This window comes from Babylonia areolata, chromosome 27, assembly GCF_041734735.1.
Source record: "Babylonia areolata isolate BAREFJ2019XMU chromosome 27, ASM4173473v1, whole genome shotgun sequence".
NCBI classification, from domain to species: Eukaryota; Metazoa; Mollusca; class Gastropoda; order Neogastropoda; family Buccinidae; genus Babylonia; species Babylonia areolata.
Window position 1 is genome coordinate 4,840,299 of NC_134902.1, and position 18,469 is coordinate 4,858,767.

The window sequence follows — 18,469 nt, forward strand, 5'->3', positions numbered from 1 at the left end:
TATTTCTTTTTATCACAACAAATTTCTCTGTGTGAAATTCGGGCTGCTCTCCCCAGGGAGAGCGCGTCGCTACACTACAGCGCCACCCTTTTTTTTTCGTATTTTTTCCTACGTGCATTTTGATTTGTTTTTCCTGTCGAAGTGGATTTTTCTACAGAATTTTGCCAGGAACAACCCTTTTGTTGCCGTGGGTTCTTTTACGTGCGCTAAGTGCATGCTGCACACGGGACCTCGGTTTATCGTCTCATCCGAATGACTAGCGTCCAGACCACCACTCAAGGTCTAATGGAGGGGGAGAACATTATCGGCGGCCGAGTCGTGATTCGAACCAGCGCACTCAGATTCTCTCGCTTCCTAGGCGGACGCGTTACCTCTTGACCATCACTCCCCTCCCCCCGCCTCTCCAAACCCCTACAACCTTCCTCCCCACCCCTTCGATATGGATAATCTCATCGCGATGACATATTACTGAAAGGAAGATCCTGGATTCCATTCAGAGAAATACTCTGGCACAGGCCTCTTCAGTTACTGCATAATGTCCACCGACGACTGTCGGATTCAACATTGTTTTAACTCACTCAGTACGGCCAGTCCTCTCTTCTCCTCTACACAGACCCCTCGGATGTCCAGTGGGTGTCTGAATGACCCAACCTGTAGCTTCCGTCGTCAGAATTGTGGTATTCTTTGTCAACATTCACCTCTTCAGTATAAGAGCCTTCCGCTTGCAATATTTTGATGATGGTAACTGGGGTGAAACGCTGTTAACGTCGTCTCTTTCGCCGTTCGTATGGAGAGAGTTAAAGAAATCTTCACTTACACCTCGGTCCATAATTCACATTCTGCAGCACGTATGCGCGTGTTAATTGTTTTCACGAACACAAGCAGCCATTATTTGGATAGAAAATTCGGAATTTTACGATATTAAGCGTTCGTTTCGACAACGAAAAGCCCCTCCCACACATATCTTTAAAGTTTATTTTATTATCATTATTTTTTCTAAATGTCAACCTCTACCAGAAAGGTGGCCATTGGCCTTCAGTCTGTACTGTGTGGTGTCGGAGATGGCATCCTAAAGAAATGGATTTTGTCTGGAGAGACTGTCGTGTCTATAAGGCCGAAATTGAGTTAGGCAATTTTGTTCCATTTATCGAAGCTGAAAAGTCGTGAAAAAAAAAAAATAAATAAAAAAAATTAAAAAAAGGTTTGAAACTTCGATACATCTAAATTCAAGAGAGCACTCAAACATGTTTTTTTTTTTCAAACTGTATTTTTCTCAGTAAAACTTTTCCATCTACATATGCTTGCTGTTAGGTGTGTTCTTTTATGTTCATTTGTATGTATCTGTGATTTTTTTTTTGGTGAAATTTATGTTCCTTGGTGTATATTTTGACTACAGTGAACGTAATGTTATTATTTTATACGCATACCCAGATTCAAAAACTCGACTTTTGGCGGCCGTTCTTTCTCTGTCTCTGGACCTGGCGATTGGAATGAACTTCCTCTTTCGCTTCGTCAAGTCTCCACACTCAGCTCTTTCAAGTCTGGCCTTAAAACCCACCTCTTCCCAAAATAGCCTCCCTTGCCTGCCCTTCCTTGTCTTTAGTTTCTACAGTTTTAGAGTTATGCATGCGTGTGAATGACTGGTGCGAAAGCGCTTTGATTTGTCTCTGCACAAGATTCAGCGCTATATAAATACCATTATTATTATTATTATTATTATCATTATTATTATTATTTTGCCGTGATTGGGCCCTACGTGATGTGAGACTGTGATATTGCCTGTGTTGAATTTTTGTGCGTGTATGCTTCTATATCAGTTTCAGTTTCAGTAGCTCAAGGAGGCGTCACTGCGTTCGGACAAATCCATATACGCTACACCACATCTGCCAAGCAGATGTCTGACCAGCAGCGTAACCCAACGCGCTTAGTCAGGCCTTGAGAGAAAAAAAAGAAAAAAAAAGGGTGAATAAATAATAGATAAATACATAAAAAAACACCCAAACTACTACCACTACTAATAATATGTATAAGGCGCAAAAACTTGATGAAGTCAACTATAAGCGTAAATAAATAAATAAATAAATAATAGTTATAATGTCACTTATTCTCAAATTTGTATATTTTATTGTGAAGCGCGATGAGCCCTATCTGAGATGGGGGTACTGCACTATAAAAGCCTTCATTTCGTGGAACAAGCTCCCTGATAACCTCCGTCATTCTGATTCCCTCGCATCTTTTAAATCTCGTCTCAAAACTCACCTTTTCCCTCAGCAGTAAGTTCAATTGTGGCAGGTCCACTTCCTTTGCATTAGCTGTGCTTTACTATGTGTGTATATATATATGTATGTGTACATAACTACATGCATGTATGTATATGAATGTGTATTGTGTGTGCGTGTGCTTATGTAAGTTTGTGCCTGCCTATGTGTGCGTATGTGTTAGGGTAGCTGTTAGATACACATGTATGTTAAAATGTATGTATGCAGTGTGTGTGTGTGTGTGTGTGTGTGTGTGTGTGTGTGTGTGTGTGCGCGTGTGTGTGTGCGTGCGTGCGTGTGCGTGCGTGCGTGTGTGTGTGTGTAGTCACATTTTGGTGTATGTTAACAAAAGCGTTTTTGTAAAGCACCTAGAGCAGATTTCTGGATAGTGTGCTATATAAGTATCCATTAATATTATTGTTATTAGTAGTAGTAGTAGTAGTAGTAGTAGTATCATTATCATTAGTATTGATATCATTGGTATCGTCATTATTTGCAGTGGTAATCAAGCGCGTTGGGTTACGCTGCTGGTCAGGCATGAGCTTAGCAGATATGGTGGGGTAGCGTTTAAGGATTTGTCCGAATGCAGTGACGCATCCTTGAGTAACTTAACTGAACTGCAGTAGTAGTAGTAGTAGTAGTAGTATATTATGGTCGTAGCAGTAGTAGTAGTAGTTGTAGCTGTAGAAGAAGTACTAGTAGCAGTTGTTTAGGGTTTTTTTTTTTTGGTGATCGTAAAATAACTAATTGCTGATCGATGTGAGATGCTTAATAAGACAGAACTGCTCGGTTTCAAGCACACAACGTTCATTTCCACAAACACTCTTGTTTCTGATGGTGAGCTGAACTGCGCATTTGGATCGTAAAATGTATGTTACTGGCAACCCCCCCCCCCCAGCCCCCACTCTCCATCTCCCCTCTCCTCCCCCCCCCCACCTCCATCGTCAGCGTTATAGGTTTTGTTGTTGTTGTTGTTGTGTAGCAGTCATCACGCGTGAGCCATGAAGATTTTCCCTCTTGTTGTAGTTCTTTATCATCGGCTCTCTCTCTCTCTCTCTCTGTTGTCTCAGGCCCGATTTAATGTGCTTCCTTTAAATAACAATGTTAACGCTCTCTATACGAACGGCGAAAGAGACGACGTTAAAGCCTGAACCGGACTATAAATGGCGGGCGATTTGAATCAAGCCAGTTTCTCACCAGAGTCTGACACTGTGACGTCGGTGAAGGTTTATTCAAAATAAAAGCCTAATAAAGCTACGGTTTGGCTTCATTTATGGCAGAGAGCGAGATTTGCCTAGCAGCTTCCAATCTAGACCTGAATTGACTTTGGAAAGTACAAAATGTGTCAGCTACACGTAATACAAAATTTGAATGCAGAGAAAAGGGGCGCAACCGAAACCTTGCTCTCGGGAGTTAAGACTTTAACAGCGTTTCATCCCAATTACCATCATCAAAATATTGCAAACGGAACGCTCATATACTGAAGAGGTGAATGTTGACAAGGAATACCACAGTTCTGACGACGAAAGCTAATGGTTGGGTCATTCAGACACCCACTGGACATCCGAGGGGTCTGTGTAGAGGAGAAGAGAGGACTGGCCGTACTGAGTGAGTTAATAGGTACACTGAAAATGATGTTTTAAAGCATTGTCCTTTTTTGCCAAGGTGAACTAGAAGATGAATACCATTTGTTGTTTGTTTGTTCTGTATATAATGATTTACGGACAACATTTCTTACAGACTGTTTAAACATGTCTCTTAGTTCACTTCTCCGATCAAACAACACGCAGAGAAATTTCCATGTATCAAAATTTATTTTCCATGCGATCAAAAGGAGAAATCATATACTTAGACCTAATTAAGTAGAATTAATGTCAAGTCCATGAATATTATGATATTGTGTCATCTATTCAAGTGTTATAATACCCCTTCCCATGCCCACCCCCAGTCCCCTGGTTTTGAATTGTGGTCCATGGCCAAAGTTCATTAAAACAATTTCGTTCGTTCTCTCTCTCTCTCTTTCTCTCTCTTCTCCCTCTCTCTGTGACAAAGTTTGCCTAGTTCATGAGCAGGACTACATATTATTCGCCCAATTAATGAACGAAGCAGCTCTCTCTCTCTCTGTGTGTGTGTGTGTGTGTGTGTGTGTGTGTGTGTGTGTGTTTCTGTCGGTCTTTCTATCTCTTTCTCCACCCCCTCCTCTCTCTCTTTCTCTCTCTCTCTCCTCCGCTCTCTCTTTCTATCTCTCTTACCCCTCTCTCTCTTTCTCTTCCCCCCCCCCCTTTCTCTTTCTCTCCCCCTCTGTCACACACACACGCACACGTACACACACACACACACACCACACCCACACACCAACAGCATCACACACACAAACACACCCACACACACACACACACCAACAGCATCACACACACACACACACACACACACACCCACACCCACACACCAACAGCATCAAGCACAGATCAGCCATATTCTTACAGACTGGTTCGGGTAGAAAGGTTTGGCTCATGACTCCTCCACCAGCCCCCCCCCCCCCACAACACTCACTTTCCCATCAGCCCCCCCCCCACTCCCCACCCACCCCTACCCCTCTCCCCACACCCCTTTCCCACACATGTCAAACCCCGCGCGTAGGTGTTGGGAGACTTGACTCCAATGGGGATCGGATGTTCCTTTGTTGTCGTGCTTAGAGCATTCAGTCGTTCCGGCGCTGGAAGACACGAGCTCTGCGGAGACTGGAAAAGTAATGTTTTGCTCATCGCGATGTCGATCTCTTTGACTGACTTTTTCTTTTCTTTCTGTTCGAGTCTACGGGAGGGGAAGTTGAGGAGGGAAAGAGCGGCAGCGAGAGAGAGAGAGGGGGGTATTTCCTTGGAAAAGACTACTGAACTCTTCCTGAGTTGCGAAACAGGTGTCGTTTTCTGGTTCTGTGAAGCTCACGAAACGCTCATTGGCGGAGAACTTATGAAGCGGTTATTAGAGAACTTATGAAGCGGTTATTGGAGAACTTATGAAGCGCTCATTTAGAGAACTTATGAAGCGGTTATTGGAGAACTTATTAAGCGGTTATTGGAGAACTTATTAAGCGGTTATTGGAGAACTTATGAAGCGGTTATTAGAGAACTTATGAAGCGGTTATTAGAGAACTTATGAAGCGGTTACTGGAGAAGTTATAAAGCGGTTATTGGAGGACGTATGAAGCGGTTATTAGAGAACTTATCAAGCGGTTATTAGAGAACTTATGAAGCGGTTATTGGAGAACTTATTAAGCGGTTATTGGAGAACTTATGAAGCGGTTACTGGAGAACTTATGAAGCGGTTATTAGAGAACTTATGAAGCGGTTATTGGAGAACTTATGAAGCGGTTATTGGAGAACTTATGAAATGGTTATTAGAGAACTTATGAAACGGTTATTGGAGAACTTATGAAGCGCTCATTTAGAGAACTTATGAAGCGGTTACTGGAGAACGTATGAAGCGCTCATTGAGAAAACTTGTGAAACGGTTATTAGAGAACTTGTGAAACGGTTATTAGAGAACATATTAAGCGGTTATAAATATTGGAGAACTTATGAAACGGTTATTAGAGAACTTATTAAGCGGTTATTGGAGAACTTATGAAGCGCTCATTTAGAAAACTTATGAAGCGGTTATTAGAGAACTTATGAAGCGGTTATTAGAGAACTTGTGAATCGGTTATTGGAGAACTTATGAATCGGTTATTGGAGAACTTATGAAGCGGTTATTGGAGAACTTATGAAGCGGTTATTAGAGAACTTATTAAGCGGTTATTGGAGAACTTATGAAGCGGTTATTAGAGAACTTATTAAGCGGTTATTGGAGAACTTATTAAGCGGTTATTGGAGAACTTATTAAGCGCACATGCAGAGATCTTATGAAGCGCTCAATGCAGAATTTACAAAGAGGTTGTTGGAGAACTTATGAATCAGGTTGAGAGAGAGGTTGAGAAAGAGAGAGAGAGAGAGAGAGAGAGAGAGAGAGACAGACAGACAGACAGACAGACAGACAGACAGACAGACAGAGACAGAGAGATGTAAGAGGAAGTGAAAATAAGGGGTTGGGGTGGGGGGGGGGGGGGGGGGGGCGGAACAAACGGGAGTTGCTGTTCGTGAACAAACAAAACCCGCAATGAATTTTCGCTCTGCCGCCCGGGTCAAAATTGCGGCGTCATCGTCTACACACACCACGACGCCAACCCACCCGTGTTTGCATCATTCCACCCGTATTTGCCACCATTCCACCACCCGTATTTACGTGTGTAGCATTGGGAATGAATCCACTTAGTTTGCCTGTATGGAAATGGAAATCATCCTGCTCGATTCTCTTCTACTTTAATCTGGAAAAGATGTCAATCGGGCCAACATTTCTCTTCGTCATTCAATTCTGTGCTACCTGAGAAATAAATAGAAACACATCGATGTAAAAATGTTTAGAGGGCTCGCGCGTGAATAACTCGATTTTCTCATCGCAGGGGGGAGGGCAAATGTGGAGAAGGATTGAGATCAACCGGAGATGTAGATGCGCACACAACACAAATTTTACTGTCATGAAATACCGACGACGTAACACACGGCAGGTTTTAATAGAGCTGATGTTTAAAAAAAAAAAAAAAAAAAAAGTTTACGTCTGTCGTACGAAACAGTCTGCCCCCCACCCTCCCCCCCCTCTTCCCCCTCCCCCTCCACCCCCACACCCACCACCACACACATGTACGCGCATGTGAATGTACAGGGCGAAAACCCACACATCATGTCTATACTCTCGAGAACACAAACACCCACACTCACATATTCACGCACACTCACTCTCACACATACTTTTACTCACACATCTACAACTACTCTCTCTCTCACTCACACACACACACACACACACACACACACACACACAGAGGAAAGCATTGACCATGTTACGAATCAGCGCCCATGACTTACAAATCGAACAGGGAAGATATAAAAATATACCGAAAGAACAAAGACTGTGTAATACTTGTAACAGTTTAGAAGATGAGATCACCTTTTAGACAATTGTGTAAAGTACAATACTTACAGACACAGATTCCTAATCGATATATGTCGTCCAAATGCAAAGCCTAGTGAATTGATCCTTCTAACAGAAATACAGCCAAGGCTGGCGAAATTTGTTCATGAATGTTTCTCTTCTTAATATGCTCATGTTTATGTTTCATTGTGTCTATAAACTTTAAGGTTTTATGACAATAAAAAGTATTCTATTCTATTCTATTCACACACACATCGACAACAACTCTCTCTCTCTCTTAATCTCTTTAATCAGTTGATAACGTATCACGCCATAGAACATTGTTTTCAGAGATCTGAATATGTTCTCCTTACAGTGGACACAAACTGACGAAATCAAACTCTTGTCTGGTCATGTCTACGATTCTGTATACTTACATGTATTACAAATTGTGAACCATCCTCACACAACTCTTTGGTTTGTTTTTTTGGGTTTTTTTTGGTTTTTTTCTCGCACTGACATCTCTCTCTCTCTCTCTCTCTCTCTCTCTCTTAACGTGTCCGTCTGTCCATATCCCTATTACCCGTCGCCTTATTTGCTTTTTTTTTTTTTATGTCTCTTACATCTGTGTTTTAAATTTTATCATTACTTTTTCTGTGTTAATTTCACTTGAATCATTCGTGTGTAGCATTCATGTTAGGGTTTTGTTGTTGTTGTTTTTCCCTTGGTGTCTTAGTGTGTGTGTGTGTGTGTGTGTGTGTGTGTGTGTGTGTGTGTGTGTGTGTTACTCGCTTCCGTTTCGTACACATGTGAGCAATGTTGTGTCTCTCAGTTTGATGCTGCGTTATACTTGTACATCATACATGTATTAAGTATAACAACACTTATATGCGTATGTGTTTGTGTGTCTCTTAGATCAACGGCAGATGTGTAAGTCGGCCAAAGTGCTAATGTCTTCACCGTTGGAAAATAAAGTTTCATTCATTCATTCATTCTCTCTCTCTCTCTCTCTCTCTCTCTCTCACACACACACACACACACACACGCACACCCACCCACCCACCCAAGCACACCCACAAACGCTCGTGCACGCTCAGGCCGAAGACGATTTGGCGTGTGATAATTAACCACTTCACTTCTGCTAAACCCTAATCAAAAAACAAAAATATATACATTTATTTGCTTATTTATCACCATTGTTTTTTTTAAAATTTATTTTATTTATTTATTTATCTATTTATTTTATTTTCATTATTATTATTATTATTATCATTATTATTATTATTATTATTATTTATTTATTTATTCATTTTTTAATTATATTATTTATTTATCTTTTTATTTTTTTAATTTTCTTTCTCAAGGCCTGACAAAGCGCGTTGGGTTACGCTGCTGGTCAGGCATCTGCTTGGCATGACGTGGTGTAGCGTATATGGATTTGCCCGAAGGCAGTGACGCCTCCTTGAGCTACTGAAACTGACACTGAAACTCCTAACAAAGAGCAGTACCCCCAGGTTATTCAATTCATACCACACGTATGTCATCAATGTCCAGACGTCAAAGGGTTAACTTCGTAGCCTGGAGGTTAAGCGGTAAGTGGTAAGAGGGTTTTCGGTCGTCTGCCGGATGCTAAACATCCCGTGTGTCTATCCATCACACGGAGGGTTCTAAAGGAAGAGTAGGGATTAAGACTCCGCCCGCGCGCGTATGTGTCTGTATGTGTGCGTGCGTGCACGCGCGTGTGTGTGCGTGTGCGTGTGTGTGTGTGTGTGTGTGCGTGCGTGCGTGCGTGTGTGTGTGTGTGTGTGTGTGTGTGTGTGTGCGTGTGTGTGCGTGTGTGTGCGTGTGTGTGCGTGTGTGTGTGTGTGTGTGTGTGTGTGAGGGGGATAGATATAGAGAGGGAGGGAGGGAGACAGACAGACAGACAGAGAAAGAGAGGGGACACAGAGAGACATACAGAGACATGCAGAGACAGACAGACAGAGAGACAGAGAGACAGACAGACGGAGAAAGAGAGGGGATACAGAGAGACACACAGAGACAGGCAGAGACAGAGACAGACAGACAGACAAAGAGAGGAGGTACAGAGAGACACACAGAGACATGCATAGACAGACAGACAGACAGAGAAAGAGAGGGGGTACAAACAGACACACAGAGATGCAGAGACAGAGACAGACAGACAGACAGACAGACAAAGAGAGACAGAAACAAGGCACACACACACTGTCTGAAAATGTTATTTGTTAGGATATCATATCAAATCGTTCCAGTAAGTAAAACCCCGCACCCCCCCCCCCCCTCCCCCACACGCACTTTATATATAATACTTGATTTGAAAAGTTATAGCTTGGGAAGAGCCATCGTCAGTTTATGAAAATGCATTCTGTCGTTGACTTCGAAGCAGTCAACAACTGATTGATATGTCTTGCCAGATACTAACTATTTTGTGCACAAAGACATCCTTACTGTGGTCACGTTTTAGCTTCAGTGTGGGGAATATCAAGTGACCTGTTATGGTTTAGAGTTAATGATTAGGACTTTTAAAACAACTGGTTTTTAAAGCGCGATTGTGTAATCTACCAAGAGGTTTGTGTGTGTGTGTGTGTGTGTGTGTGTGTGTGTGTGTGTGTGTGTGTGTGTGTGTGTGTGTGTGTGTGACACAGAGAGAGGACGAGAGATAAAGAAGCAGAGACAGAGACAGAGAAAGCGAGAGAGAGAGAGAGAGAGGCGGATATAGAAAAAGGAAGAACGGAGACAGAGAGTGAGTTTCAGACACGGACATGAGGGGAAAAAAAGAGGGAAAAAGAAGCAACAAGACAGGACACCCACACCCACACCACAACACAACCATCAACCCAACCACACACACACACACAACCACCAACCCAACCACACACACACACACACCACACCACAACACAACCATCAACCCAACCACACACACACACACACACACACACACACACAGAGGAAACGAAAAGGGACTCACCCAAGGTGATGCTGAGGTCCCCACGATGTTCCTCTCTTCCAAGTCTGACCAGAGGACAACACGACCAGCCAGCAACAACAACAGAATACAAAATACTTCGTTATCTTCAGAAAGAAAAAAAAAGAATTTCAATTGTGGTGTAGACAGCACAAACAATACACGAGAATCACGGTCATTCAATAATTATGGATACATAAAAAGACATGACATGCTTAGATGTCAGCTTAGAGTGAAGCATATGTGTATTAATCTCAGTAGACAAAATAACTAACCAAACATATAACTAAATAAACAAATGATATAAAGGAATATATATATATATATAAAAAGAGAGTAAATCGCACATAAAATCCTTACGGGCACACACGCGGAATAAAAGATAGTTATAAAAACAGCACAATAAGATTCATCATTGACAATATAACAATATACTATTGGTACAATATTTCAAAACTAAAATGTTGCATCACGCACACATACACACTCTAGCACACGTTTAATCCAGTCACATATTCAACTGAATTATCAATTATTGTTGGTTAATTGCACAGCGGTCATTGCAACCGTTGGTAGAAATTCACCTCATCTCAAAACCCCTCTCTCCTTTCATTCACCACTATTTCTTGTGTGTAGTTTAGTCGTTCAATTTGATATGTATCTTTGCTGTTGTTGTTGTTGTTGTTGTAAATACTCCTGTATTATTGTGTTCATTTTGATGTAACCCCCCACCCCCACCCGCTAAACCCCACTCTTCCTCCTTTTTAACTCACTCAGTACGGCCAGTCCTCTCTTCTCCTCTACACAGACCCCTCGGATGTCCAGTGGGTGTCTGAATGACCCAACCTTTAGCTTCCGTCGTCAGAATTGTGGTATTCTTTGTCAACATTCACCTCTTCAGTATTAGAGCATTCCGCTTGCAACATTTTGATGATAGTAATTGGGATGAAACGCTGTTAACGTCGTCTCTTTCGCCGTTCGTATGGAGAGAGTTAAATAATTAAGAAATATCTTTTGACCTCATAGCTGGGTGGAAACACAGTGTATGTTTGCGACTCTCCACCACGCAATGAGTCGCTTTGCGCCTGAGCCATCTTTTCTTTTTCTTTTTTTTTTTTTAGCAGCGATATTAGGCGGATGAGGATCAGGATATCGATTTTCAGATTTTGACTTGATGCTTTTGTAAACGTGATGGTTTGTTCTATTTGATAAGGAAGTAATTCAGGTGTACTATTGTTTTAATTTGTCCCAAGCGTATGTTTGAAACACCCGTTCGTATATAACTTCACAAATCGGTCAGTTTTGACATGCTTACCCCACATGAAAGATGCATGACAAGATCATGCTGACATACCTTTAGCAAGCGAAACACACGCACGCACGACCGCAAACACAAATGAACACACGCGCGCATGCGAACACACACACACACACACACAAACACACACACATTCTAATATCACTCAAAGTGAAAAGACGTTAAACTAAAGAAAGAAAACGCACACGCACATACATTGTGTATGTATGTATAAATGTTTGTTTTTTTGTTTTTCTTTACTGTGTGTGTGTTTGCGGTCGTGCATGCATGTGTGTACGTGTAGGTGTGTGTGTGTGTGTGTGTGTGTGTGTGTGTGTGTGTGTGTGTGCGCGCATACAAACACGCGCACACACATGACATACAATCACGCACACACACACACAAGCACTCACACAAACATGACACACAAGTACACACAAGTACACACACACATTCTAAAAAGTCTAAGTCCATACGCATGCCGGCATGTGTTAAAAAAAAAAAGGCCCTTTGACATCGAAACAGTCACCACCCTAACTCACAAAGGTGTTGTCGAGTGGGTTCTGAAAAGGCCGGCCAGAAAACCAAGGTGCTTGGCACAACGTGACGGAAATGGCAGCAGTGAAGCGAGTGCAAAGATATGCGTGGACGCCTTTCTCCACTCTCTCAATAAAAACCCCCAATCACCACCACCACCCCTCTCTCTCCAACCCCCCATCCGCCTCCCCCCCCCCCCCCACACCCCTATATCAGTGGAGAATACTGAAAAAGACAGGATAGCTGAGAGGAGCACGGCTTGAGGATTCAACCACCAATGCAATCTGGACCCATGGCTTTTTTTTTTTTTTCTTTTTTTTTTTTTTTCCATTCAGACAGAAACACGGGGCTGTGGTACAGCGCTATCTTCCACAATACATTGATCTTGATCATCATCTCTCTCCCACCTCACCCTGTTTCGAAGTTCTGATGTAATGCATCTTGTCTCCGTGATTTTTCTATGGTACCCGACCAGCATCAAACTTCTTCTTCTTCTCTCTCTCTCTCTTCTTTTCTTTCACGTCAGCTTCATTTCATCCGATATCGCCCTTCTACAGACAGCAAACTACAAAATATTCCAGAATAGTCGCCAGTAATTGCTCCAACACATTTTTCGGTACATCATTTTTCATCATTTCGCTTTCAAACTCTCAAAAATATACGAAGACGGTGTGTGTAAGAACAGGGTGAGAATATACCCCGATATAAACTAACGTAGGCTACTTTATACCTGGGGTATGGATTGGCCTAGACCAACTTCTGGGTTATTTCTACCCTTCTCTTTCCCCCTGGAATACATTGATATTGGAAGGGTGTGACACTTCCAAGAATTACAGCCCTAGAAAGTAGGCCGGGTGAACTGGGAGGGATTTTTGTTCCCCACAAAAAATTTGTATTTGTTTGTATTTGTACTTCTTTTTATCACAACAGATTTCTCTGTGTGAACTTCGGGCTGCTCTCCCCAGGGAGAGCGCGTCGCTACACTACAGCGCCACCCATTTTTTTGGTATTTTTTCCTGCGTGCAGTTTTATTTGTTTTTCCTATCGAAGTGGATTTTCCTGCAGAATTTTGCCAGGAACAATCCTTTTGTTGCCGTGGGTTCTTTTACGTGCGCTAAGTGCATGCTGCACACGGGACCTCGGTTTATCGTCTCATCCGAATGCCTAGCGTCCAGACCACCACTCAAGTTCTAATGGAGGGGGAGAAAATATCGGCGGCTGAGCCGTGATTCGAACCAGCGCGCTCAAATTCTCTCGCTTCCTAGGCGGACGCGCTACCCCTAGGCCATCACTCCACATTTACCCTACAGGGAAAACGTGAAAAGTTCAAAGCAACCAGAGTACTTGTTGGCTGAATAATACTGATTACTGTCTTATCATTATTGCAAAATTGCGCGTTGATTAAAAAAAAAAAAATTCTTTAATTATATGGAACATCTGTTGTAATTCTGTTGTAACTGATATTATGTTTGAGTGCGAAGTTTTTTTTCTCTCCTAGAGGCATAAAGTTGCTTCTGTTAAAGATATGCTTTGTAATCCTAAGTTGGAAATAGAAATAAGATAAGTGGAGTGATGGCTTAGAGGTAACGCGTCCGCATAGGAAGCGAGAGAATCTGAGCGCGCTGGTTCCAATCACGACTCAGTCGCCTATATTTTCTCCCCCTCCACTAGACCTTGAGTGGTGGTCTGGACGCTAGTCATTCGGATGAGACGATAAACCGAGGTCCCGTGTGCAGCACGCACTTAGCGCACGTAAAAGAACCCACGGCAACAAAAGGGTTGTTCCTGGCAAAATTCTGTAGAAAAAGCCACGTCAATAGGAAAAACAAATAAAATTGCACGCAGGAAAAATACAAAAAAAAAAAACAAAAAAAAAAAAATGGGTGGCGCTGTAGTATAGCGACGCGCTCTCCCTGGGGAGAGCAGCCCGAATTTCAGACAGAGAAATCTGTTGTGATAAAAAGAAATACAAAATACAAATACAAGATGACACAGTGACACACAACAAGAGCTAGGGTTATGTGAGATTTGTAATAGGGATTTGAATGGGGATGAATGCTATCTTATAATGGAATGCCCCAAGTATAATTGGTTTAAATAATCTTTAATTGTTCAACAATACACACTATTACAATGCAATGAATGCCAAAAGAGCATCAACAAGCTTAAAGCTTATACTGTGCTCACAACGTTGCACTTCAATTTTATCATGACAGCTGATGAACCATATTATCAACTGCATCAAATAACATTCATAAACAGTAAGTGTAATTAAACGAGTATGTGCCTAAAAATATTTGTCTTCAAAGACAGGTTGTTGTTTTTTAAATTGTACAAAGGAAACAGAAAAGCGTTGTTAGCTATCAGTAAATTTAAAGTTTTATCTGCTATTAAGTAAATTTGCAAATGTTGTGTTCATTAAAATACAAATTGTAGTCTAAAACACTCCACTGTTGGACGCCGTTCTTTCTTCATCTCTGGACCTTGTATTTGGAATGAACTTCCTCTTTCGCTTCGTCAGGTCTCAGCTCTTTCAAGTCTGGCCGTAAAACCCACCTCTTCACAAAATAGCCAGCCTCCCTACCCTGCTTCTTCCTTGTCTTCGGTTTCTTCAGTTTTAGAGTTATGCATGCATGTGAATGACTGATGTGAAAGCGCTTTGATTTGTGTCTGCACAAGATTCAGCGCTATATAAATACTATCATTATCATTATCACCATTATGAACATATTTGTGCTTTCTTGATGTCTAGCTATAGTACTGAGTATCTGAATGTCTCATTTTGGGGACGTGGACTTATCATTTGACAGTAGTCCTCCATGCACCAATAAGTGTGAACAGCTAAATAAAACGGCGAAACTTGAAATTTGAATAATCTTATAGGTGATGTAAAAATAAATGCGACACAGACCGGCGGGTTGAGCCAAGTGCACACAGGGGGGGGGGGGGGGGGGGGGGGGGGGGGGGGGGGGGTATATTCTTACCACGAAGGGTATGACAAGGCCTGGGCTATTTGTTTGACACCCGGGGTATAAACTAACCAGGGGGTACAGTTCAACCTGCTACACCGGTCTCTGTTGCCAGTCATTCCGTCTCCCCACCACCCTCCCCCAATCATAACGTTGAAAGTGTGTGTGTGTGTGTGTGTGTGTGTGTGTGTGTGTGTGTGTGTTTAAAGAAGAAAAGCAGTGTGCGCGCGCGCGAGCGTGTGTATGTGTGTTTGGAGGGAGGGGTGGGGTTGTGTGGTAAAATGAAGAAGTCGCTGTTTTGTATTGCTTGCTGGTGTGTATTCCAACATTATATCTGCTGCTTTCCTTTCTTTCTTTTTTTTTTTTTTTTTTTTTTACCTTTCGGTCCAACCTTTTTGACTCACTTGTGTAAACAAAGTGAGTCTATGTTTTAACTCGGTGTTCGGTTGTGTGTGTGTGTGTGTGTGTGTGTGTGTGTGTGTGTGTGTCCGTGTGTGTGTGTGTCCGTGGTAAACTTTAACATTGACATTTTCTCTGCAAATACTTTGTCAGTTGACACCAAATTTGGCCTAAAAATAGGAAAAATTCAGTTCTTTCCAGTCATCTTGTTTAAAACAATATTGCACCTCTGGGATGGGCACAAAAAATTAAAAAAAAGAAGCCTAATTATATGCAAACTGCATTTACTGCACCTCTGACCTCTTATTCTGACACAACAACAAGAGGAGTCATTATTATCATTTTTTGTTCAAACAGCAACTTCTTTTGCTAAGCATGGAATTTTTTTTAATTTTGCAAACGTTTTGGTGCAGAGAGTAAAAAAAAAGGGAAATTACTCTGTAATTAATGCTAGGGGACTTAATTTATCACAAGTGAATCTTGAAGGCCTTGCCTCTCTTGTTTTTCATGTTTTGTGTGTGTTTGACTCGGCTGAAGGCAGAGGTTTTTGTGTGGGGTTGAGTGACGGACCTGTGGGATGTGAACTCAATTTCCTGTTGGATGATGAATAAGGATGCACTGTATATTTGTTTGTATTTGTATTTCTTTTTATCACAACAGATTTCTCTGTGTGAAATTCGGGTGGCTCTCCCCAGGGAGAGCGCGTCGCTACACTACAGCGCCACCCATTTTTTTTTTTTTTGCATTTTTTCCTGCATGCAGTTTTATTTGTTTTTCCTATCGATGTGGATTTTTTCCACAGAATCTTGCCAGGAACAACCCTTTTGTTGCCGTGGGTTCTTTTACGTGCGCTAAGTGCATGCTGCACAAGGGACCTCGGTTTATCGTCTCATCCGAATGACTAGCGTCCAGACCACCACTCAAGGTTACGCGTTACCTCTAGGCCATCACTCCACATACTGTATTGTACTTATTGTGTCGCAGTGTAATGGTATGTTGTTATTTATTGCATTGCAATGCATTGCACTGTATTGCATTGTATTGCACAGTATTGTCTTGCGTTGCACTACACTGCATTGTATTGTACTATACTGGCTATCGTACTGTGTTGCGTATTGTATTGTGAGTATTGAATATTGTATTGTGTTGTATATTATACAATGCTGCACTGCACTACACTGTTTTGCGTTATATTGTATACTGTACTGTGCTGTATATTGTACTGCACTGCATACTGCATTGTGTTGATTATTGTATTATATCATATCATAATACATTATACTGTATTGTATTGTATTGTGTTGGGTCGCACTGCATTGCAATGTATTGTATTGTATTGTATTGTATCGCATTGTATTAAACTTTGTTGTACCGTATCAGATTGTGCATGTGCTGTGTTGTATTGTACTGTACTGTATCGTATTGTACTGCATTGTATTGCACTTGTATTGTGTTGTACTGTACCGTATCGTATTGCATTGTATTGTACTTGTATTGTGTTGTATTGTACTGTATCGTATTGTATTGTATTGTATTGTATTGTATTGTATTGCATTGTATTGTATTGTACTGTACTGTATCGTATTGTATTGCATTGCATTGCACTTGTATTGTGTTGTACTGTATCGTATTGTATTGTATTGCATTGTATTGTATTGCACTTGTATTGTATTGTACTGTATCGTATTGTATTGCATTGTATTGTACTTGTATTGTGTTGTACTGTACTGTATCGTATTGTATTGCATTGTATTGCATTGCACTTGTATTGCGTTGTGCTGTACTGTATCGTATTGTATTGCATTGTATTGCACTTGTATTGCGTTGTGCTGTACTGTATCGTATTGTATTGCATTGTATTAACCTTTGTTGTACCGTATCATATTGCGCTGTGCTGTACTGTATTGTACTGTATTATATTGTATTGCACTGTATTGTACTTGCTGCATTGCGTTGCAATGTACTGTATCGTATTGTATCGCATTGCATTACACTATACTGACTCACCACCGCTCTTGTCGCAGCTCTGACCCTGGCCTCCTACGCCGACGAAAACCGGAACAACAACAACAACAACGCCGACAACAACGACGACCCCGCCGAGGACGTCCTCAAGACAAGGTACGCGCGGGGCAGACGAGGCTGGAGCATGATGCGCCTGGGCCGCGGACTCCAGATGCTGAGGCTGGGCAAGCGCGCAGCCTCCGCTTCAGCCTCTGCCTTCCCGTCCCCCCTTCTCCCTCTCCCTCACTCCAGTCCCGAGAAGATGCGCGAGCTGTTGGCAGCTCTTCTGGAGGAGAGGAAGAAGCAGTTCCGCAGGCAGCCGCCCATGCCGCGCTACGGCCGTCAGCTGGTCGCGGAGGAGGAGCAGGAGGAGGAGAAGGAGAGGGAGGAGGCTGCGGAAGAGCTTCTTCACGACTTGCTGGGCGAGAGAGTCGGTCCTAGCTTGGCGCGGCGTCACGTCATTCCTTACGTCGTGGGCAGGAGGTTCCAGAGGTCCGCTGACGTCACGGCCAGCAGGAGGGAGGGTGGTGGGTCCTTGTGGGGTCATCACCATGCCGACCACAGCTTTTCCTCGGGGTCTTCCTCCTAACCTGCAACCCAGGGATTTGTCGTTTTGAAATGTTTCGTTTACTTACTTTGTTGGGTTTTTTTTTAACTCCCAGGATGCTGAATATGTAGAAAAAACAAAACAAAACAAAACAAAAAACAAAACAAAAAAGAAACAAAAAAACAAAAAACAAAACAAAACAAAACAAAACAAAACACACACACACACACACACACACAAATAATTGTTTGCATTTTTCTTCATGAAAATGAACTGAATTGCAAGAACAGATTCGCCATCAGGAATAAGATATGTTACTATTATTATTATCATTAGAAGAAGGGGAAAATAGGAGGAAGAAGGAAGAGGAGGAGGAGTAGAAGAAGAAGAAGAACAACAACAACAACAACAACAACAACGGCAACCGCAACAACGACAAAAACAACAACCAATCAAAAATGG

The 18,469-nt window shown here is 42.1% G+C and overlaps 1 protein-coding gene across 1 annotated transcript in view; it reads left to right on the top strand.

Annotated features, from left to right (window-relative positions):
- LOC143301402 (uncharacterized) overlaps positions 1-18,469 on the top strand; it is a 31,461-nt gene that overhangs the window by 12,774 nt on the left and 218 nt on the right. The window contains exon 2 of the mRNA XM_076615652.1: positions 17,481-18,469. This exon is cut by the window's right edge and continues 218 nt beyond it. Coding sequence (XP_076471767.1) covers positions 17,481-18,049 — 569 coding nt within the window. The 3' untranslated portion in view covers positions 18,050-18,469. The remainder of the gene's footprint in view (positions 1-17,480) is intronic.